The 24,326-nt window shown below is 33.8% G+C and overlaps 3 protein-coding genes across 4 annotated transcripts; 2 read left to right on the top strand and 1 right to left on the bottom strand.

The window, feature by feature from the left end:
• The first annotated feature begins 660 nt into the window (after positions 1-660).
• Positions 661-3,748, top strand: LOC125873000 (uncharacterized). The gene is made up of 6 exons (XM_049553836.1): positions 661-875; positions 974-1,000; positions 1,128-1,190; positions 3,141-3,219; positions 3,336-3,381; positions 3,515-3,748. Exons 1-6 carry the CDS (start codon positions 834-836, stop codon positions 3,522-3,524), a joined length of 267 nt encoding a protein of 88 aa, XP_049409793.1. The 5' UTR covers positions 661-833; the 3' UTR covers positions 3,525-3,748.
• Positions 3,749-4,597: 849 nt separating this feature from the next.
• Positions 4,598-8,141, top strand: LOC125873237 (kinase-interacting family protein-like). Of its 2 annotated transcripts, none has more exons than XM_049554139.1 (3): positions 4,598-4,724; positions 5,471-5,590; positions 6,966-8,141. In XM_049554139.1, the coding sequence occupies exons 2-3, from the start codon at positions 5,491-5,493 to the stop codon at positions 7,940-7,942; spliced, it is 1,077 nt and encodes a 358-aa protein (XP_049410096.1). In that variant the 5' UTR covers positions 4,598-4,724; positions 5,471-5,490; the 3' UTR covers positions 7,943-8,141. The 2 variants fall into 2 exon arrangements, with proteins under 2 accessions (XP_049410096.1, XP_049410095.1); XM_049554138.1 differs by having other exon boundaries at positions 4,598-4,729.
• Positions 8,142-8,723: 582 nt separating this feature from the next.
• Positions 8,724-18,062, bottom strand: LOC125872156 (protein argonaute 1-like). The gene is made up of 22 exons (XM_049552839.1): positions 17,922-18,062; positions 15,515-16,167; positions 15,204-15,412; positions 14,973-15,122; positions 14,732-14,865; positions 14,476-14,585; positions 14,093-14,199; positions 13,767-13,905; positions 13,568-13,684; positions 12,363-12,470; positions 12,131-12,202; positions 11,228-11,350; positions 10,967-11,132; positions 10,617-10,876; positions 10,377-10,519; positions 10,200-10,262; positions 10,051-10,114; positions 9,771-9,906; positions 9,615-9,688; positions 9,436-9,530; positions 9,325-9,356; positions 8,724-9,168 (listed from the first exon to the last, which is right to left on the bottom strand). Exons 2-22 carry the CDS (start codon positions 16,157-16,159, stop codon positions 8,951-8,953), a joined length of 3,165 nt encoding a protein of 1,054 aa, XP_049408796.1. The 5' UTR covers positions 16,160-16,167; positions 17,922-18,062; the 3' UTR covers positions 8,724-8,950.
• Positions 18,063-24,326: the final 6,264 nt, after the last annotated feature.

Genomic DNA, 24,326 nt, shown 5'->3' with positions numbered 1-24,326 from the left:
GAGAGGGCAATAATTTGTGTAATTCGCATCTCGTTTGTATAATTCGCGGGTACGTTTGTATAATTCCCGTGTTTTTATATAATTGAGTAATATAAAGTCTGAAATTATACAAATATATAAAACTTGAAATAACTAATTGATACAAATATAAACATATGAACTTTAAACAATTATACAAAATATATTATACAAATTACATTATATAAATTATATTATACTAAATTTGAAAACTACACGTTTATACAAACTTTTAAAAGTTATACGCAAAAAGATTGAATGTATAGATAAAATTGAAAAACCAAAGGAAATCATTGTCATATACAAATACAAACCATCGTATACAAATACAAATCAAATGAAGAATTGTTAATGGCTAATTATACAAACGTGATTAATTATACAAACTTGAAGTCAGCCCATGTAATTAATGTATAATGTTAGTCGGGAGTGGTAATTATAGCAAACTATGGCTATGATGAGTAATTAAGTAGTATAAATTTGCTTAACCGCGTAATTTTTCCCAAAAATATTACAAATTTTTAACTTTTTTAAAAAGAGAAATCCATGATCAAATATCATTTTAAATTTTGGCAATACGTAACACTATAATAAAATTGCACTATTTTTAAAATCTTGGCTATGCTTTAAATAGCAGTCTTAAAAGGTTCTACTTACGCAAATAGACCCAAAATTTAAACTAACGACAACGCAAGCCCAAACCCGAATTCATCTCCGGTAATGTAATACGACATTTCAATTCACAAATAGCAAGGTTTGATCTAACTAGGGTTTCGCTTGCAGAAGAGTAACTCGTCGTAGAAACAGCAGCAGCCATGGCTAGCACCAAAGTACAGAGGATTATGACCCAGCCCATTGTAAGTATCTTCCTTCTTTCCCATTTCTTCGTATGAGCAATTTTATCTTTGAACACTTTTTGCGCTAAATTTGGGATTTTTTTGGTTTTTTTTTACAGAATCTGATCTTCAGATTTCTTCAGAGTGTAAGTTTACTATTATACGTCTTTGTTTAAGTTTAGGGTTTTTTTTTTTCAGTTAAACGACTACATAAAGGCTTAATTTCCAATTACTGTTTGAGTTATAATTTATGTGATTTTTTTTTTTTTGCAGAAAGCGCGCATTCAGATATGGCTATTTGAGCAGAAGGATCAGAGGATTGAAGGACGTATTATTGTATGTTTTATTTCTTGTTCTCCAGTTCAAAGAAGAAGAAAACATAATTATTTTTTGCTTATAATGAATTTCCTCTTACCAATGTTTGTGCGACTTACTTTCTGGTTCATTCTCTTAGTTGCTAATTAATATTCCCTTAGTGCGTGCAGTAAACTAAGTTATTTCCCAGAGTAAATTCAGCATAGAATTTAGAGGCAACGCCTCCCATTTTCGTTTGGGTATGGATGGAATTGCTTTATTTATTTCTTATATAATGAGTAAAGATCCATAGAGTTTAGTATATCTGATTTTGAATGAGCTGATAAATGTGCTGCCCAGGATAGAATTTTTGGCTATCAGATTTATCATTAAAATGGTTTCAAGATAATAAAGGTGCATAATTTGGATGTACTAAGGATAAATTCCCAACAAAGGAATGAGGCAGTAAAAGAAAAAGAGAAACTTGACTAAATCATCTGGCTTTCGGAAAGCTAGGAGAAAAGCAGTTTCAGCTCATATACCTTTAACTATCAACTAATTATATTTTACAAGTCATGTAGCCTTTATTTATTTTTTGAATTGCAATAGAAATAGTACCAAGCATCTAGCTTCATTGTTGTCATGAAAACTTCTATTCCATGTAGCAATCTCGTAAGGCATACTTGACATATAGGTATAGATTTTAGATTATGGCTCACTGTTAGTTCCTATTGCTGAGCAGACAGTCCTATCTAGTTGGACCAGACCAAATAAATGCTGTATTCTTATGTAAAGTCTAGTCTTAGTGAACACGTTTATTTTAGTTTGCTGTGTCAATGCTTGCATATACTTGAATTTGGGATAGACTGGACTGCTCAGAGTTGAAAGGAGCAACTCTAATTTTCTAAAGAAATGTTATAATTAAATATCCACATTGTATAGCCTTGTGTTAGAAGAGCTATAACATTTTCAATTGTAGTCATTTTAGGAAGTGTGGGCCAAAGGATTGAGAAAGTGTGTTCTGGGCTTCTGGCTTAAAACCTAGGGCTATTTTTTGATCATTGATTCCTAAGTCAAATCTACATTATGGGGATTATTGAGAAATCATATGTTTCCATGCGTGATTTTTAGATTTGGTTTTGAGTATTTTTTGGCCTTCAAATTCATTACCGATTTTTCTGATTATTGCACCATGCACTTCAAAGTCTAGAATTTTTCATCCACCGCTGCAAAACATAGTGCTAGCTTTTATTGATACTTAGAATCCTCGATATCGTGCATATAATCATAGCCATATATTCCAACGGGTATGTATTGTATAACCTTTCTACACAACCATCCTCACTTCTTTCCAATTCCGTTTACTACTCTTTCCTTGGAACATCAAATTAACTCTAAAAGAAGCCTGCTTTAATGTGAAGATGTACCTAGAAAAGTTATTGTACGAACCTCAGAGAACTTGGATGCTGATCTATTTTGCTGCTTGTGTAGTTTCGATTTCCCAAGCTGTGGTTCTTGGTTAGGTGATGTGGATTGTACATATTGTTGTCAAGATTTCATAGGGGTTTGAGAAGCTTTAGAGTTTAGGAAGTAGCTTCATTATCAACTTGTCAGAGATCATATGACTGAATAAGCTTTGGCACTAGCTTAATTTGGTCCCTTCTAATGATGTAGGTCTTCTAAAATCTGTATCTATCATTGCGTTAAATTAGTTTTTGATGAAGGTTGGTTGCACATGTTCTCTGCGAGCAGACAAAAAAATGATTTCTGATGGATATGTCTGAATTAAATCTTTTGCATGACACACCTGCACTATGTGCTTTTTTGGATAGAGTTGTACGTCAGTGCACTTTGGAGAATATAGAAGTATTATTATTGCTGCTAACTTTTTGTGTTGCCTCTTAAGATTTTTTCTTGGCTTTTGGATTTAGGTTAGATTTCAACTCACTATTAGTTGTTGAATGGGAGATAATTTGTTTTTTTTTTTTGTAGGGTTTTGATGAGTACATGAATTTGGTTCTGGATGATGCCGAGGAAGTCAATGTGAAGAAGAATAGCAGAAAGCAGTTAGGTGGGTAGTAAATAACTTTCAACCCAAGGCCTAGCCCTTTTCCCCCCTTAGAATTACAAGGAAAAATCATATTCTCTACAACTTTTGTCTCTAAAATGTCTTTGTTTCCTCGGCAGGGCGGATTCTTCTGAAAGGAGATAATATCACATTGATGATGAACACGTATGTTATTAACTCATTGCTTTACCTTTTTTCCTGAAAACATAGTTAATAACAAATAGCTTATAACTGCCATTATGAAATCTCTCCCTTTGGCAGGGTAATGCTGATATTTTCATTTGTTTTCTCTGTTTAGGGGGAAATGATTTCATGTTAGCTGGATCTTGTGAAGAAGTTTGATTTTTTCTGGCAAAAATCAACTATTGAAACAACAAGTCTTTGTGGACAAGGAGCAGGGTGTTAGACGCAAATCATTGAGTTTGAAGTTCCATTTATGTTTTGATATATGTATATTCAGAATGGTATGCTCAGACCTCTTTATACAGTGAAGAAGAGTAGCCTTATGACCATTTCTCTCTATGTTGGTAGTATTGTAGTCACAATTATATTGCAGGTAAAGAAGTGTGTTAACTTGAGAAATTAAGTATTACTATGGGATTTTCATGTCTAACATGCCAAGTTATGGCACTTGTGGTGCATGACTACGTTTACATGTGATTCATTCTCAATGTTATCGTTACAAATTCATCAGAGAAATTTCTTGTATGCTCGTTTTTGGGACACTTGAGGGAGAAGATCTTTTGTGAAGAATGAGTCGCAAGATTTCAATGTTGCAGGATAAATGTGATTATTAAAATAAATATCGACATAAAAGATTACCCCTCCAAAGGGGTAAATTAGATATTGAAAAGCCAATAATTGAATTGTCAATTCGAACCTCTCCAGCTGGGTCTGGCTGCTATTCCGTACGTCCTTAGAGACATCTTAGAAGGTAGGTAGGTTACCCATTTACCCACTGTCGAGAAAAATGGGTAGCTTTTTTAAAATATTCAAGTTAGCTAAAAAGAATATTGAAGTTGAAATTTAAAAGATTTGTGAAAGTAATTGTTTTAGGACAGCAATTTTACCTGAATTTTTTTTTTTGGAGAAAGTTGAAATTTGTATAAATACTTGCCGTTCAAAATTAATTTTCAAATCATTATTTAATATGCAGGCTTTTAGACAATTTTCGGTTGAATCAAACATTAAATAAGAGCATTTAAAAATTTCTAAACATGAATTTAAATTGGGAAAAAAAGTAAAAATTTTGTTTCTCTTAATATTTGTCAAATAAATTTTCTAATATTTGTAAATACTAGGGGTAATATTCAGCATTTATTTGGGGAAACTATTTATAACCAAACAGTGTTTTATATTAGTGCCAAAAGAAAAAACAAGTTGGCATATGTAAAGGGGCAGAGAGGTTAAAGACAACAAACTGCTGCTACTCTATAATACTCCACTCTGTTTTGCTAAAGGCAGCTGCTGGGCACAACACTGTTCTTTTCAGTGATCAACAATTTGAAGTACGGTATGCTTCCTTTGTTTTCTTCTTCAACCTTTTTTTTAATCATATAGCGGGTAGGGAAAGGGGATTACAAGGTGGGAAATTGAACTCTCAGTAATAAGGTGAAAGTTCATGTAATCAACCAACTAGAGCTACTAAAGATCCCATTTTCCAACTTTAGTTTTTCAACCATATGTAAGGAGTCATCTTCACTTTGTAAATGTATACATTTCTTGGATTCTTTTTCTTCCCATTTTAACTATCTGTTGGTTGAGATTTCCTGCTGTGTTTCCAACTTTATCATTGTTGATTTGTTTCTCAAACATTACATATTCATGTAGTCTTGCTTAGTGGCAGCCATAAATGCAGAATTTTCACCAAAAATGTTCATCTATTATATACTATGTATTAAGAAAAATTTATCTGGTATATATATAAAAAAATAGGAGTTTGGATGAACCGCTTCTGTACCTCTAGCTTCTTCCATGCTTGTGATCATGTCCGCTTTATAGGAAAAAAAGATGTTCCTATATACTTTGACCCTATTTTTTTTATGCTTTCATAAGAGCTTTACACCTTTTTAGTTACTTTGGTGACTCGAATCCACAATCTTAGGATTAGGGTTGGAGGATGTTTATCATCTGAGCAATCCCTCGTCTACCCCTATAATTTATTATGGATAAATAACTATAGTATCTCTTTGCATTATTTACTTATTGTATTGATTGATGAAAGAAGGCATAGTAAAATGTTTTTGATGGGTAGGCCCTGTTTTGCCTGCTGAAATGGAAGCAAAACTGAAAGTAGAGAAAACTGGTGCTGCTTCAAAGCATTCAAGGAAGAGAAGCTTCAGTAGACCCTCTTGGCTTCTCTGCACTATTGCCGGTAATTACATGTTGTAATTTTCTTTTACATGTTCATTCAGTAGTTTTAGTTCAAACTTTGTATTTGTGTTTCAAAATCCCACTTAATATGTGCGTAAATAAATCTAAAATTCATAACGCATAAACTCAGAATTCTAGCGATTATTACGAGTCCAAATGTTGGACTACTGTGAGACACAGAGAAAGGGGGTGGGGGTATGGGGTCCATTATTTTGTATTTATCTTTCATTTGGAAGTGTATGAAGAGAAGGTGTCATGTGATATGAAGTGTCATTTTCTTCTCATATATGATAAACCTATGCTTATTTCAAAAAGGTTATGTCCTTTTGCTACTTTTTCTGTTTCTGTCTGAGGCTTAAAGAGTATGCAAAAAACGCTTCTTTTTTTGAAATTTGAATGGTAGGACCTCCCTCTAAAAGGGATGTATCTCACCATTCTGTTGTGTCGCAGAAAGAAAATAATGTTTGTTTCCTCAGCAGAATTAACAGTACCTTTAATCCTTCTGCCCGGTTGGCAGATCTCACCATGGGTTCATAGATTCGGTCTAATCCAATGTTTCAAAGTCAAACCTTTTATATATATATATATATGTGTGTGTGTGTGAGAGTATGGATAGAGTTTAGTAATTAGTATTCATTCCGTCTCATTTAATGTGACACTGTTTGATCAGGTATGTTGTTTAAGAAAAAAATAAACACTTTTGAAACTTGTGGTCTAAACAAATCCGTAAATATATTGTACTTGTAATCATTTCATTAAGGGCAAAAGGAAAATTTTATAGTTAAAGTAAGGTGAAATTTTTTTGGGACGAATTAAAAAGTGAAGGATGTTATGTAAAAATGAGACGGAGGGAGTAATACATTAGAAAATTATCTTACTCGACTAAAAACTTACAATGTCTAAACTCTGAATCAACATCTAGCTTTTAGGTACAAAAAATCTAATGCACTCTGATATCCCCAAAAAACTATTGTTAACCCTGTGTATATATGTGCGGAGAAAAAGTATGGATAGAGTTTAATATATATTTGAAAATAAGCTCTTGACTCAGGTATGATCTGTGTATACTCTACCTTCCTCGACTTCACTCATGGAATTACAGGATATGTTGTTGTTGTTGTGAATGTATGGAAAATGATAAGTTAATGAATAGGTAGCAGTTATCTTTATTTTTTTGAATTCAAACTACTAATTTCATTGTCACCTATGTCAACATCTGTCACTGTTGCTCATGGTCCAGGCAAGAGCTAAAGGGTCTATTTTTTAACTTGGATTTCATCAATCTAAAAGATGTGTAGAATTCAAATTTTCAAATGCTTCACTTGTCAAGTCAATGTCATACATCTATTTGATTGGATTTTGATTTTTTTCTTCAGATTTGGACAAGAAGATGAAGAAGTTGGTTGTGAACGTTCCCAATATAGATGGTGCTGACAGTTTTACAGAACGCGCTGATGCTTACTACCAGAAACGGCCACAGCTTCTGGCCTTACTTCAAGAATTGTATGACAACTATCTCTCTTTGGCAGACCGCTATTGCCAAGCACTTGCCAAGAACCATCATCGTCGAAATTCCTTTCCTATTCCATCCTTCCATTTTGATCATGACAATGATGATCAATTTGACAAGGAAGAGAACAATGGATCGGAGATTGTTGATTCTGATGCTGAGAGTTCATTATCATATCAGCCTCCATTTCCATCCACACAAGCCAAATTGGAACCAGATATGATCATTGCAGACTTGGTGATCAGAAGTGTTGACTGTGAAATCATCCTGCACGAGCTTAGTCAAGTCGACAAGCTTTGCAACGAGTCATCAAGGAAGATAGAGTTGCAGGAAAGCTTATTGGAGTTGTTGGAATCAGAGAGATTGATCTTGTTAAATGAGAACGCGAGATTGGGATACAAAGTGGCTTCATTGATGGAGGAGAATAAGGGGTTGTCTTCAGAGTCTTTGTTCATGAAGAGGAAGGTAGCTGAGCTTGCAAGGTGCATGCTAAGCAGGAGGGAGGATCATAGAGTTTGCATGCTTAGTCGAAAAGTTGAGGATCTTCAAGGTCAGATATATGGATTGGAGAGGAGGAACAATGAGTATAATGAGCAGCTGCTGAAGCATGAAGAAGAGAAAAGGAGCAAGTCTAAGATGGGGTTGAAGGGTTGCTTTAAAGTGCCTGAAGAGGCTGTTGTTGGCAATGCCAAAAAGGGTGAGAAGCAGAAAACTATTGGTGCTGAAGTTGGAAAGAAAGTTCCTAAGTTTTGGGACAGGGTTAAAAAGCTTGATATCTTCCTTTGTGCACCTAATTCAACTAAACCTATTGTTAACATGAGAAAAAAGGGTGATTCAACTTAAAGTTTGCTGCATAAAAAAAGATAGCTTTTCACCACACTAAGTTCTGAAACACATGTTGTACTTTGAGGGATCGTTTGGTAGAGTGTATAAGAAAAGTAAGTATTGAATAGAGTGTATTAGTAATACTAGGAGTAATAATGCTGGGACTATTTCACATTATTCACTGTTTAGTTTAGTGTGTTAAATGGAGTTTTGTCTTTACTCATGCTTATACATGTGTTAATAGCTCGTGTATTGTTAATATCAAGGTTTTTTATATATTAGTTATATACAACCTATATTATTGAATAGGGTGTATTATTATACATAGGCTAAAAATCCTACCAAACAAAAGATTAAATAATACTATGACTGGTACATCCTACCAGACAATCTTTCAAAGAGTATACGAGGCTGAGGCTGATTATCTAGATTTCAATGGTCACCTTGAAGGCTTGAACCGTGGAAGAAAATGCAAGTCTTCGTCTTTTAGTCTGCAACTGTAAATTTCTAACTTGGTGAGTATTTTTGCATTTACTAGGTCTATGAATACATGCCATTGAAATTCCTAAGAACACTAACAATGTATATGCCAACTATTATCTATCTACTTGCACTCCCCTACTCCGTGCAACTATAGGTGCACTTGCTACAGTTGAGTGAGTCGTATTATCATGGGCTAAGTTGACACCCAGGCTTACTATGAAACTAGCTGTCTTCAATTGACATCTACAAAAATCACCCGACTTTCAAGACCTTTTATGTTATGTAGAGAAATACCAAAAAGGAAAATAATAGGCACTTAAAAAACTAGCCATGCTCTTCAATAACAATTGTTCAATGCCACAATTCCACAAACATCACTTGCGAATAAACTACTGTTAAACTGACAACTGAAATTTAAATGAACATCAAGGTCAAAGCCAAGCCAAGCCAAGGTGGTGATAAATCACAAATATAATTTGAAAAGACATTACTACCAGCATGTCAATCAATGCCCATATCATATAGCCTGGTTAGAGAGGACTTCTAACAATAGAACATCACCCTTTTGACATTCTCCTTGAGAGCAGGAAGGGGCCTTACAGCAGCACCGACACCTGGTGCTCGTGTGCTCCTTCCAACAGCTCCTACACCACCTCTGTATGGACCAGCTCCACTTGTGACAGATTCACTATCAGATGTCTCTGGTTCCATGTAAAAACGAGCACGGAAAGCTGCCAAATGTGCATAATAGGCTGGAGGAACTGCAAACAACATCAATGAACTCAAGTTCACTAACATGCTATGATGAACAGGTTACATACAAAGAAAATCCCCAAAAGAACTGAGGAGAGAGGGGTTGGATTGGGCATCGAAAATATATGCTAAAGAAAAGCCATTAACAAGTGCAGTGAACATACCAATGGAGACGGAACGAGTACACCTAGCATATCTGAAAAAAACAAGAAATGATTAAAGCCCATCAGAATGTTGGAGATTTAAAGAACTATGGAAGCTCTGATTCAACTTACGTATAACAAAGGTTGTTGGTCAAAGACTGCAGCCCGTCAGCAGAGAAATTGTTCTCATCCCACAAGACATGATAATGTGCTGGCCGGCTAGTACCCTGCAATACCACAAAATCTGGAAACTTGCAACCGAGTCCTTTATACATGACTATCATATTTTTATAGAATATCTATCTTATTACCTGTATGCCGGCATGGCTACAGAGATAGAAATCAAACTCAGTAGGGTGGCAGATCTTTGAATCGACCACAGTACCTTCACAATTACATTTTAAGAAGGTTTTAGGATCATTTGCAGCTATTATAGAATCATCAGAGATACTGAGATTAACACTCACCAGGCAAAATGTTCCCACTCCGATCAACAGCATTTCTATCACGGTGGTTGTTGGCAAACAACCTTGTGTGGTGACGCTTTTGAACCACGACAAACGTAACTGGGGGCTGATAGTTGGGTTCTAAAGATGCACAGGCCTGAATTGGATTTAAGTCAGTTCAGAACTTCTAACAAGTAAAAGGGAAAGCTTGTTTCTAGCCATCCTCAACGTCCAGAAAATAGAAAGAAATTATGAGTTGATAATAAACAGGCAGACTAAGATATAGCAAAAAGGAAAATACCTTGCGGATTGCATCAAGTTCAAAAAGAAGCACTTGATAAAACTGTCCCTCGCTAACACCATCTCTGAGGGGGAAAAGACGATTAATTTCAGCCCAAGAGGAAAAAGAAAATTGCAAAATGCAGCCATAGAAGGGTTAATCATCAATACCGGTAGAATATTATTCTCTGAGGCTTCTGTCCAGTCGCTCGACGGAAAGAAATAAGCAATTCCCTGAATTAGAGATAAGATAAGAGCATCAATCAGAAGTGAAACCAAGTCCAGTTGAATAAAAACTCGAACATTAGGGCATGTTCTTTCAAAAAAGGGAAGGGAAAAGGACAATACTTTATCATGCCACCAGTCACAGTTCCTCTAGTTGGATCTTGCCAAGTCTTGTACAGATCTTGTATAAGCTCCTGCCTATGAGCTTGAGCAGAAACCAGACCAGCATACTTAGTAATCTCAGGCCAATCTTGAGAAGCAACCACCTAAAAGATGTGAAAATTGAGCACTATATTTGCTTTGGAGAAATAGATTACCAAGAGGATCAAAGAAACCAAAAGAATGAAGTACACAACAACCTACCGCAGCAATGGACGGGCTAGAATCCTCCCCAGGGTGGGGATGGGTGACATCTGCACCAAAAATAATAGTTGGGCGGTCGCTGACAAGGGGAATTCGCCTAGAGATCGCATCAACAAGCACGGTGTTTCTTCCTCCAACTTTCACATTAATCTTAAGGGACACATTGGCTAAATACTGCTTGCTCATCTTAAACACATGTTTTGTCAAGCAGCATTGCGAGACAATGCCAAGATCAGTTTCACAAATCCGTTTTAGATCACCTAGAAAAAGAAATAAAATATTTCAGCTGTAGCATATTCCAGGAGCTTGCAAAGAAGCACTACATGAATTTCACCATTCTTGGCATGTACCATAAAGGGAGCCATTATTGTCGGGCAATATGACGATCAACAGATCGAGCTCCCTCCCATTCGGCTGCAACTTCGTCATAGCATCATGAAATCGAGTTTTCAAGACTCTCTCAACTTGATCAGGGCGAGCACTCACTGGTGGTAGAACAGGATTCGGGTTGAAGATCTACAAAGACATAATAGTATCTTAAAATTTTATGTCGCAGGACCACCAAAAAAGATACAGTAATAAAAATGGAAAAACTTCAACTTCCAAATTACCATGCCCGATATCATGCACATCTGTGCAAGCTCAGAACAGAATCCCCGTGCAACACTGTCTTGCACATTGCGAGAAAAGTTTATACAGATCCAGTTGTTCACTGTTCCTCCATTAACCATTTTCTGTCAACAACAATAAAGTAGAGTAAATAACCAAAGCACATCCAACACTGACTGAAATTCAACAGAAAGGCATCTTATTTGAGATATAAAACTAGCATAATTCTTATGTTAAGCTCCAACATTGACTGAAAATCGACACAGAATAGAGCAAAAAAATGTACTTCTGAGAAAAAGGAAACTATGAACAGGAAGTGGAATCCATCCAGAACTCTTATGCACCTCCCAACTGTTTCATTGATACTACTCCCTTTCATTGTCTTTGAGTGCCTAGCTATCACCAGAAGTCTTTCCTTGTTCAAACCCCGCTATACACTTTTATGGCTATATCATCCTAAGGTGCAGCTAAGTAGATTGATCTTATTGACGTTGATCAAACCGTGGGATCAGAAAACTGGAATTTAGCTCTGCATCACTAAGGGTACAGCATAACATACACTGTCTGGAATGGGTAATAAAGAGTAACCAAACTAATTTTTGACCACCAATACATGATGAAATTGCTCCAGGATATCTACAAGATTAAAAAGGAAAGGACAAAACAAAGCACACTTTTAAGTTCCTTAAGGTTAGTTATTCTATCATAAGCTATATCTAGTAAAGACAGGTATAAATAAGGCAAGAACAACTAAACTGATACTTCACTTGGGGACTTAAAATAGTAATTAGAGGCCAAGCAAGACTAATCTTGTGAGAACACACACCAATAGATGGCATTTAACTGGAAGGAAATGAGAGTCAAACTGGCAAAACATGAATCTCAATCACGCTAATATCAGTTACCTTATTCATCATATTCCACTGGCCCACTTGTGGCAGACAGTCTTTTTCTCGACCTGTATCATGGTATTTAAGCTGCAGAAACAATAAACATAATTTAACAATCATAAAATAAACTTAATTCACTCCACAAAGCAAAGAATTGAAGCAAGAGTATCTAAATCCATAAGGATAAGGGCCACCCATCATCCTCAATGACATGATCACAACAAAGAAAAGGAGAGCTATAACTTACCCAAGGTGCAGGCAAAATGCGAGCCTCAACTTGAGCAAGCTTCTCGCTAATCTTAATACCAAATTCCCTCGCATATGGGTCATCAGCATAAGCATTGTGACGAACAGTCTAACAAAAGAAAAGGATTAGCCTGTGGTAAATACAGACCATGGTAAATACAAATAAATTTGCAAAAAGGCCAGAAATTTATCCTCAAAAACAATAATTATTCTATGATGCACAAACAGCAGAGATGAATAGTGAAAAGGCAGAAGTCAACAAAACCTGTTTTAATTCACAGTAAACTGACTAGAAACAGCATTAATATTATGGAGATTACAGACCTTCTGTTTGCATCACCATGAACTACACTTCTTAATACTCATAAAAACAAATATGAATCCTTACTTGCTCATCCCAACTCCCTTCGCCATGGGTTTTACATTTAAAAATTAGAAAGCACATGGAAAACCTGGAAAGTTACTACTATATTGTCATTGTATGCCTCTTCATGGTAGAAAATAGGATGACGTAGGTCAGTACATCTTTGAAAGCTCAGATGGAGAGAAACTTATAGAGACATAAGATTCATTTACAAGCAAATACAATGACTGGCTAGGCAATAAAACTTACTCCCTCTGTCCCAATTTATGTGATGCACATTCTTTTTTTGTTTGTCCCAAAAAAAATGATGCCTTACATTTTTTTAAAAGAATTTAACTTTTAAACATTCTCATTTTACTCTTAATGAGATAATTTATAGCCACATAAATATATATGCCTTGTTTTAGACCGTAAGGGGTCATTTGGTGTGAGGGATATAAATAAATAGTGATGGGATAAAAAATTTGTGTCTTGTTTGGTTGCCATGTTTGGGATAACTTATCCCACCATTTATACCATAGTGATGAGATTAGTTACCCCATATACATGGTGGGATAAGTTATCTCAGGATTGCTAATCCCAGGATAACTAATCCCGGGATAACTTGTTCCCAACCAAACAACCCCTAAGATTCAAAAGTCTCCCCATCCTTTCTTAAACTTTTTACCCAGTCAAAGTGTATCACATCAATTGGGTGCGGAAGGCATAAGAAAGAAAGCTAATTGCTTCAAGGTCCACATAAAGCTACTAACAAACATGGGATATAAATCAGACAGTACTAGCAATAAACCCCATCATTTGGAAAAGGAGTATTCAAAACAGTTTTGGAAGCAATATCCAACCTGAAGAATGTCATTCTCTCTCTCTTGAGGACGCTGGCAGGTCACTTTCAGAAGTGCTGTTATCTGCCTCTCATTCAAGCGCTTGGAGTACCTCTGCCCCTCCACAATCTTGCAGACCTGGACTCAAGATATGTAAGCACATAAAATACACAAGATACTTGGAAAATAACTAGTTATTTTAAAGATAAAAGACACCCACCTCCATAGGCAAATAATTTGGCCTTTGTGTATTTCCAACTTGAAGACAAGGCAACTGAGTATGCTGAATAACAAAACCATAGGTTTCTCGAAAGTACTCCACAACAGCTTTCATTGTACCTCTTTCATCAACAGGGAAACTACCCAAACAAATAAAATACAATGATTAGAACGATGAGTTAATCCCACATACAGACAACAGAACATTAAAGATCAGATGGCACACCACTAACTGCACCAATTGGTCCAACTGTAAAATATTATGGACAAGACATGATATAGAGAAAATTGTTTCATCATAATTACAGACTTAAGCGAAATACATACGTCAACTCTCTTGTTGCTTGAGATGTCAAACCAGATATGCGGTACTTCCTCCTCATATTCCCACGATGAGTGACCTCCACCTTTACACCTCTCAGGGCCTTCTTTATCTGCAGTTCAATAGGGTTAAAAACAAAATTAACCAAACAACCTGCCAAAAAAAAAAAAGGAAATGGCTCTAATATGTGAATGTATCATTGTAGATGCTGTTAGAAATAAATCCTTATTTGGATGAAATGATATCTAAAGGGAATTGCAGGAGAAGAATTCTATATATATAATAAATGGGTTCTATTTTTATTGTTCCCATCAATTACTGGGAACAGTAAAAAGATCAGGTAGATTATGAGACTATCATGAATATGATAGTCATATGCCAAACCAACCTTAACCCGATCAGCATCAGACAATGGTCTAGAAGAGATGTCCCGATTCAGAAGCTGGCTCACAAATTCAATGACCGGCAGTGGCTCAATGAATGCTGTGGAAGACATATCTGTAGAAAGGCACAATGATGAGAAACATGTACCCCTACAGGCATACATTGTGGTAAAAGTACTGTACTTGACTGATAATAGGTTGCAAGTTCGACAAAATGAAGCCATGAAATCAAAATGTAATAGTCATAAAAATTGTGCTGACCAATATTCAAGGATAATCCCATCTGTGTAGGACGAATACTTTGATAGAAGCCACGCCAGCTCTCTAAACCTTCACCTAGTGGTTGTCTTCGTCCTAAATCAGGGGAATAGAAAGAACGGCCCACAGGACAATACCTGCAGTTAACAATGAATTAAGGGGAAAAGATAAATACATAAGTCAACAATTCAGAAGTAATCAATGCTTGTGACGAACAGAAATTAAAGCCAGTCAAGAACCATACCTACTTGTTGGCAACTCACGCAGAACAATATCCAGAACCTGTAGGGCCTCCTGGGGTGCATCAGCCTGCCTCCCTTGTAAGAACATCCCTAAGTGATGAAGATCAGCACGAGCAGCCAGTTTGATCACAACTTTAAACTCCCTTTCTCGCCTGCCCCCACAAATTAGAAAAGGCATACATTAAATACTGCTAAAAATTGTATCTTGACTTCTCAAAACCATAGGAGCATACCTAGCACCACCAGGTCCATCATCATCATCAAGAAGTGTGATTTTAAAATCTTTTTGAACAAAAGGGAGGGGCCCTGCAGTGTACAGACTTTTTCTTCCGTCATAGGCTGGAAGCCTCTTCCCAAGATGGGACTCTCTGTAAAGCTTTACCAGCTGCTCCATGACAGCGCGGTTGACACCTCGGGAAGCTACTTCTGGGGTAATTGAAACCTGAAAGCCATTAGAAAGGATGAAAACAATATCAGGATAAGACCCTCATAGATAATACAAGGAAGATCATAACTGGAAGAACAAGCAATGGTTCGCACTCACATCATACTGGTGCAAGTCTTTGTCAGGTAACTCGGCAAAGAAGTGATTGGCCTTAACAATGCATCTAGTGCCATTACTACCCTTTCCAGGCCGAAGTGGAAACCTCATTGACTTGCTAGATACAGGTGGTATTGCTTGGGGTGCACCTCCTTCTGGTTGCACAGCAAGTTGCTGGAACTGCTGAGTAACTTGATGTGTCATTGGTTCAGGTAGCTGAGATGAGGAGCCAGCCTCTGAGTATGTTCCTGCTGGTCTTCCATATGGTACGGGCTGATGTGGAGTCTCAGTTGCTTGGTGCAGCTCGGGAACTGTTGGCCTAGAAGATCCACCAGAAGGTGCCCCACGGCCCCCTATACCACCACGACGCTGGGGTTGTCCTCCCCCTCGTTGATACTGCTGAGATCCTCTGCCCTGTTGATAGTACTCAGGGGGTCCTCCATAGGACTGTTGAGGGGCCATTCCACCACGTGGAGCTCCCCCACCACCACGGCCACCATATCCTCCACGCTGAGGTCCTGAGCCTCTACCTCCACCTTGCTGCTGCTGTTGTGATGGGCGTTGGACACCACCTCGTCCCCCTCCAGTTTCATGGGACTCGGAGCTCTCAGCATCACCAGGAACATCAGTTCTCCTCTTCCGCACCATGGTAGCAACTACAAAAAAACAAAAAAAAGGGACATTATCACTTAAAAATGTTTCAGGTAGAGATCAGCCACATTGTCCTTGAAACACAATTAATGAACTCATCAAAAAGCTTATCTGATATCAATCTATGAGCCCTGATTACAACTTATAGGCTCCAAACCCCCCATAAATCACAAACTAAACCTCTATCAATACGTGTTCAAGCAACTTCTATAGCAAACAGAAACAAAAAATCCACTGTATGATCTCATGCAGCAACAGCCTCCTAAATAATAGGATTAACTAGATTCAGTTACAATTCACAGAAGAACACCTCCAAGCTTTAAAGGCATAATATTAGGCAATCAAAGAGAATGTTTTTTCTTTATAATAGTGGTTGTCCGAGCCAACTTATGCACACCTAGACTAATTCTAAGGGCACTTACTACCACCTACCAGCACAGGTACCGGATAACTCGGTCCACAAAGGTTTGGACATACGGGAAGAAATATCTTAGTATTTTTGCCTCAGCTGCTGGGATTTGAACCCGAAACCTCATGGTTCTTTGACCCACTTCATTAACCACTAGGTCACCCCGTGGATGCTCAAAGAGAATGTACTATAGGACAACAAAACAGTAAAAGCTCATACCATTTCCATTTCTCAAAACCGGAGAGAATAAAACCAGAAAAAATACACCTAAATTGAATTCATAATATAAACAAGATGACGAGAATGCTTCCAACTGGGGTTTTGTGATTAAAAAGGACAAAGTGTTATCAGTTTCATTTCTGCTTCAGAGAGAAGGATTTACAGAGACATTTTGCCCTTCCCAAAACCAAAAGATAAATTCATGCTCATACAGATAGCTCAGAACATGTAAAACAAATAGAACAGAATAATAAATCCATGTTACAAATAGATAAAAGGACAAATAAGGTTAAAATTATAGGTGAGAATTTAACAAAGAACAAAACCTTACTAATAGAAAAATATACATGAAAATATAAAGAACATGTTCTTACAGCCTTACACTCCACAGAACAGCAGCAACACTACTTAGAGCGTCATATTCAACATAATAAAGGGAAACTCAGAAATGATTTCAAAAAAAGAAAACATAAATCATATCCTCCCTCTGTTTCAATTTCTTTGTCATACTTTCCTTTTTAGTCCCTCTGTTTCAATTTCTTTTTTTCCTTTTTTGGCAACTCTATTATAACTTTCCCCGTGACATGTTTAAGACGGACATTTTGGTACATTCTACCTATCTTTCATTTTAAAGACCACAAGAGTCAATAGTTTCTTTACTTCCCTAAACTCAATGCCAAGTCAAAACAGGTCAATCAAATTAAAACGAACTTAAATAGAGTCCAGAAGATGAAATAGGAAAGAAATCCAAATTTCACTTCGGAACAGCAGTCTATACAACAAACATACCAAAAACAGAGCATACAAGTGATAAACCCCTCAAACATACAGCATTCAGTATTACCCATCATAGCTTCGCAACAGCACAACAAAGCTAACAAGGACTAGAAAAAGCACAAAAAAGTTAAACAAGGCAAAAAAAAAAACAGCATAAATGAGAAAAAATCATAACCAAAGCAACAGTCAGTTAGATCTGATCATCAAGTGAACTCAGCTAAAAGTAGAACAATCGGAGAATCGGTGTAAAGCAAAAACCCTAAATTGAACAAAAACCACAACTGAAAACACTGCACCAGCTAGATCTAAAATGCTAAACTAACAGAGATACATTAAAATCACAGAAATGTATACCTCAAAACCACCGCCGGTACACCGATTTTCGCCCTTCTCCCACCAACAACTGCCGTAACCTACAAAACGCAAGAGAAGACAACTACTACTGCTATATAAGTTTAGAGAGAGAAAATGATGTGTAGATAACAAAAAGGAACGAAGGGCATCATTTACAGATTCTCTAACTCATTATAAAGCCAGAGTTAGTTGAGTTATGACGATTAAGTCCCTACTCTGTTTCATATCGATGTACTGTTGCAAAGGTTATTATAGGAATTAGAATCTCATTTTGTTATTACAACAATCTAGTTGAAGCTTAGTTAGGTGTTTTGTTAGCTAGTACAATATCTAGTTGAAGTTTGTCATTAGTTTAAATATATTATTTGTTTTGAATGTTATTTTTATTACTATATTGTATTATCAAATTTATTTGTCGATAATAATAAACATTTTATTTTGTGTTGTGATAAAATTTGATATATCCTATTGTTACCTAATTTTTATTTATTATTTAATAATTATATTCTATCGTTTACCTTATACTTTTATAAAAGTTATATCGTTGTATTCTAATTTATTTTAGATTTATTCTTCAGATTATTGATATGTGATATTATGCAACGATGAAAATAATATGATTTACTTATATATTGTATTTATTAACACAATACAATACGATATATTATGAAATAATATATAACAATCATCTAAAGCAGAGTGTGAAGTTTGCTAAATCTATAAAAACAAATTATATTTACGAGCCATTTGGTTTAAACTTTAAAACAAGTTATATGAGAATTGGTTATGTAGAAATTAATAATACGATAATTATTTCATTCAATATTTGATTTGATGTGTTATATATTAGTATAATTTACAATATACTTTCTTCGTTTCATTTTAGCAAATCAAGAGAGTTTTATTACATTTTTTTTCATAGTACTCAAATTTAGAATTCCAACATATCATTAATAAGATTAGTTTAAGAAAATACTCCCTCTGTCCACTTTTATTTGTCATGTTGCGCTTTTCGAAAGTCAATTTGACTAATTTTTAAAGTTAAATTAGATTACGTTAATTCGATATTTTTTTAAAAAAAATTAGATATTCAAAAACTATACAAAAAGTACTATAAGTTGCAATTTTTTGCATATCAATATGATGAAAATATACATCGTAAAATGTTGGTCAAAGTTCTTATTGTTTGACTCTAAAAAAGGAAACCATGACAATTAATTGTGGACGGAGGGAGTACATCTCTAATTAATGTTTTCTTAAGAAGTGTGTCAGGTCAATAAGAGTCAAATAATATGAAATTGATGGAGTATGATTTAAACTTTTTTTTCTCATTTTAAATTTTAGAAAATCACTATTATAAGGTTAGTTTGGTCACTTGAGCATTTTAGTTCATGTATTTATTTTAAGGTAATGCTAAATAGCCAGAATTTGGCCAGAAAATTTCAAAAGTCTATAATATCCTTTTTATTTTAAAATAAACTAAATCTTTTTTCATTTTTAATTAAAAGGTATTAAAACTAAAAGAGTAAAAATATTTAAAAAGGTAAAATAACATAATATGAAATATGTTATTTTACCTTTCTGGCCAAAAGGATTTTTCCTTTATTTTATTACTTAATATATTAGTTTATTCAACTTTCAATTTTTTGTATCGATCTTTTTGGGTTTTTGTGGTCACATATGAATGTATATTGCAAGTTTTCTTTTGTCCTAAGCAGTTGGTTCTTGTTTTTATCATTAACAGTAGACAAAAGCTGTGGGTATTTGGAAACAAACTGAAATTAGAGTTAGTATTTGTCTCTTAATACAAATTGGAATTAATTTAAAATTGTTATAATAAGTATCATGGAGTGAAAATAAATTTTGATTAAACGTGATTTTTAAAATTCAACTCCAAATAAAGATAAATGATATTCATAGTCAAACGTTCACTTAGAATATATATTTCACTCATTTAATTTGATAGGTGGGCAAAATACACAAATTGAAAAAATTATAAAGATAAACTTTTTTTAAAATTCTAATTGCAATTATTTAGGATATTTATATTTAGTTATAAATTATAATAATATTTTATCATTTACAATAAAATATTTTTTTTAAAAAAAGTAAAGGAGTTGGCTGCAATGTTCATGTTTAGGGAAAAGGAACTTTAATCATCTCATCACTTATAGGTGTTGACCTTATTGAAAAATAAATAAAAAATTAACATACGAAAAAGGAAAAATGGAATAGAAAATTATAAGATGGAAAATTGAATTTAGACAAGTGAACTAACTAAAGCTACTAAAATTCCCCAAACTTTTAAGTTTTGATTAGTTTTTTTATGTTTTAAGCGTTTCAATTTATCCTTTTTATTAAATATCTCAAATTATCTTAATAAACATATGTATAAAAAAAAAAAAGAGAAAAAAAAACAAAACTTAATCATAATTTATTTGGTCACTACTTGTCTCGATTACTGTGCCAATTAAAAATATCATGAATGGTCACTAATGAATAAGAATCTCTGATGACTTTCTTGAAGGCATGCATGTTAGAAGATTTATCAATGATTTAATTAGGAAAAACTTAGCTAATAATAGAAGTGTTATTGTTTATTTGTGAATGTGACTTTGTTTATTTTTTGAATCTTATTTTCTAAATATTCTTAGTAACTTGATGATCGTTAATAACGTATTTTTGATATAGAATGATATAAATTTTGTTGTAATATACTTGATATCATGAATACCAATTACCATTAAATAATCTGCTAAAGAATTGTGATATTAAATACATAATTCTATGTATTATTGTGTCATCAAATAAAATACTACTTCTATTTTGAAAGGTTTGTCTATGGATTTCTTTTTATTAAGAGAAAATACATAAAATTCCCTTGAATTTGACAGCCAAACTTACTTTACCACTTTAATTTTCGGATAATTATTTACCCCCCTAATATCTTTTCAAGTGAATTAAAATACACATTAATATTATCAGTCTCACAATGGCAAGTGCATTCCCCACGCGCCATGTCATTGATATGTTAGCGCCACAGCATTGCCACATCAGCGTCACATTGAACATTATTTAAATTTTGATTTTTAATTATTTTTTGTTTCTTTTTATTTAATCACAATTTTAGAAAGTAAACAAAAAATCTCCAAAAATAAGAATTAATCCATGATTATAAGAAAAATAATCTCAAAAAAGAACAAATTTTCATCTGGAAGAGATTCAAAATCTCAAAACCATTCTCACAAACACACATTCAATTTTTAAGACACATTATCAAAACAAATAAATAATAACAATTGAATATTTAATTTGAGATGAAAAAATTGTAGATTTTCATTAAAAAAGGCTTCACGTTCATCACATTCAAATCTTGCCATTTTAATTTGAAGCAAGAACAAATTGTTGGCTTAATTTTTCCCTGTTCATCACACTTTTTGGGTTTTCTATCAAGGAAATCAGGATGGGATGGGGGCGTCTCGAAGAAGGAGAAAAAAGATGAAAAGTTCAACAAAAAAGAAGAAGAAAAGTGTGAGGCAGTGAGGTTCGAAGAAAAAGGAAGAGGGTGGGAGTGGGGGTTCGAAGATGATAAATAGGATCGGGAAAGGGGTGGTGCAAGTGGTGGTCAAGGGTGGGAGGGGTGGATTGGGTGGGAGGAAGATGAAGGGGCGGGAGGTGGGGTTGGGTTTGGTGGTACTAATTAAGGGCTGGGGGTGGTATTAGAGTATGAAGAAGATGAAGAAAAGAAAGATTATTGGCTAAATAAAATATAATTCGGGTTCACTTATTTTTTTTCTTTTTAATTTTTAGTATATACACGCTGTTATTTTTTTGACTTGTCATGTCAGCGATTTGGGTGTATTTTAATTCACTTGAAAAGAGATTAGGGGGTAAATAATTATTCGTAAAGTTAAAGTGTTAAAGAAAGTTTTGCTACCAAGTTTAGAGGGCATTTTATGTAATTTTTCTTTTATTAAAGAGAAATTTGACTAATATTTGGAATGTATTATTTTGATGATAGCATAAAAGTGTAATTTCAAGACTTTTTGTGTAATTTAATGAATATTTAAATCTATAAGAAAATTAATTTATTTTAATTTACTTCTAAGAACTACTATTATTTAATTGGTTAAATCAACATGATTAGATGAAAAAAGAATATTTATATCTATATGAAAAATTATTTTGATTGCTGTGGAACAAGAAACCTTCGTATCTTAATGCACATATTTAATTTATTCAGAGCTATTAGAGTTGAGTCCAGTAATTTTAGTGAATTTGAGTCAAAGCAATAACAAGAATACTTCTAGTAGAATATCATTCACAAGTAAAATAGATATAAAATGACAAATTATTCACGTTTAATTATTATAAGTCATCTAATTCATTGAGAAATGAATAAAAAAACAACTAGTACTTGATAATCCAAGTAAAATAAATATAAAATGACAAATTATTTCTTGAATTTTCAAACCGGACAAGTCAACCTTTTTAATTGATTCCAACGACTTCCATCTTCATAAACAGAACTCATATCGATCAATAATGTCTACAATATCAATTCTTTAATTCTTTATTTAATTAGTTGATAATATATAAATCATTCCTTTTACTCATTTGGAGTTGCTTAAGCTTTTAAACTCAACAAAATTATTTGGCTAAAATTAAACATAAGTTCGTTATGGAATTGTCTTTAGACTTTAAAAAACGGATTATATTTGTAATGATCTCTGTTTCATGACCAAAGTTAGACGTGATACAACATTAATAATTGTTTTTTTTCAAAAAAATAATTAAAAAGAATAGTACTGCTTAATTTAAACAATTAGGGAATTAAGAGGAATATACTAACAAAGTTATTTCAGTTACACTTTTGTTCTGTAATGCAATAATTTTGTCATTATTGGGTTGATAACAACGTCAATAAGCATATTCTTCTTAAAATAGAAAATTTCGTCGGGTGATAGCAATAAGAATGTTAATCATTTTTATTAAAATATGGATTAAATTATTCTTCAGTAGGGCCAATAATTACTTCGAATAATGCTTTTGAATTTTGATGCTTCTATATGGAAGTTTCTGTATTAAATTTTGGCGCACTAATTAAGTGCATATTAACAGCAACATGGGTAATCAAAATAGGTGCATAAATGGTGTTTCGTAATTCAATTTGTTTAATTCTTATAAAAAAAAAATCAGTATTTATTTTTTAATAATAATTTGCTTATTTGTCAAATCTTATATATATATATATATATATAAAGGAGGATCTTCATTCTGCTGATGTGACATGCCTCAATGATCAGAAAATTTATTTATTTATTTTCTTAAATCTTAGACATTTTTCTCTATTTTTAAATTATTAAATACTATTAATTATAAATTATTAATGATCAGTTATACATTTTAGAATTTCAAAAGGCTACTCCCTATAATTAACATTTACTTTTCCATAATTAATGTGGTTAATTACGGAAAAAGTGGTAAACAATACTCATTAAATGATAACTTTAATGAAAAAGATAATTCAACATTTCAGAATTTTACTATGTAATGTAAACATTTCAGAATTCTACCACAATTCCTCTATTTTTCATCATTACTTCAATTTGGTCATTTTATATCTTTTCTTAATCTCTTTTTATTTAGCATTGCAACATCTTATTTTTATCTTTTATTAACCTCAAGCAATGAATTTTGATTTATATATCTTATGAAAATAACATTCTAATTATATGTTAATTGTTTGCAGGTTTTAAAACGAATTATCTCTTTATTGATTTTCCAGAGGAGTTGAAATATGAACAAGTGCAAGTAGTTCTCATATACCATGCTTTTGGTTGGTCTTCAAATTTTACCAAACAAATTTACTATTTAATTTTTCATCACAAATTTTTTTAAAAAATTATATAGTGACTTTTCATCGTTGATTGTTGATAATGTTTATGAATTATTAGTTCTTCGTGAATAAATAAATAAAACTGTAATTGTCTTTTAAATTTCTTATTGCAGATCGCATACATGGATATGTGATCTTATCAAGAACACAAGTTTATTGACTTTTCATTATTGATTGTATTCATATAATCGGTTCAGTGTAAATTATTATTTATTATCAAGATTAGCTTCATTCATGTAGGATTCTCCTTTTGCAAATCAGCAAGTGATTTCATGTTTATCTTCTTTTTTTATACGACATAAATAGTGAAAAAAATAATACGAGAGATGGAGGAAAATCGTATGGACTTGTGAAAATTCTATTTTGAAATTGCTTGCAAAAACATTTGCGAAATTTCTTATTTCCTTATATTTATTTGTACATCAAAACAATAAAATGTCACGATCCGAGCCTACACCCTGGACGTGGCCGGCACTTGAAGACCATTGCTGGTCCCCAAGCGAACC

The sequence above is a fragment of the Solanum stenotomum genome, chromosome 8 (genome assembly GCF_019186545.1).
Source record: "Solanum stenotomum isolate F172 chromosome 8, ASM1918654v1, whole genome shotgun sequence".
Classification (NCBI taxonomy): Eukaryota; Viridiplantae; Streptophyta; class Magnoliopsida; order Solanales; family Solanaceae; genus Solanum; species Solanum stenotomum.
This window is presented reverse-complemented; position numbering and strand designations above follow the sequence as displayed.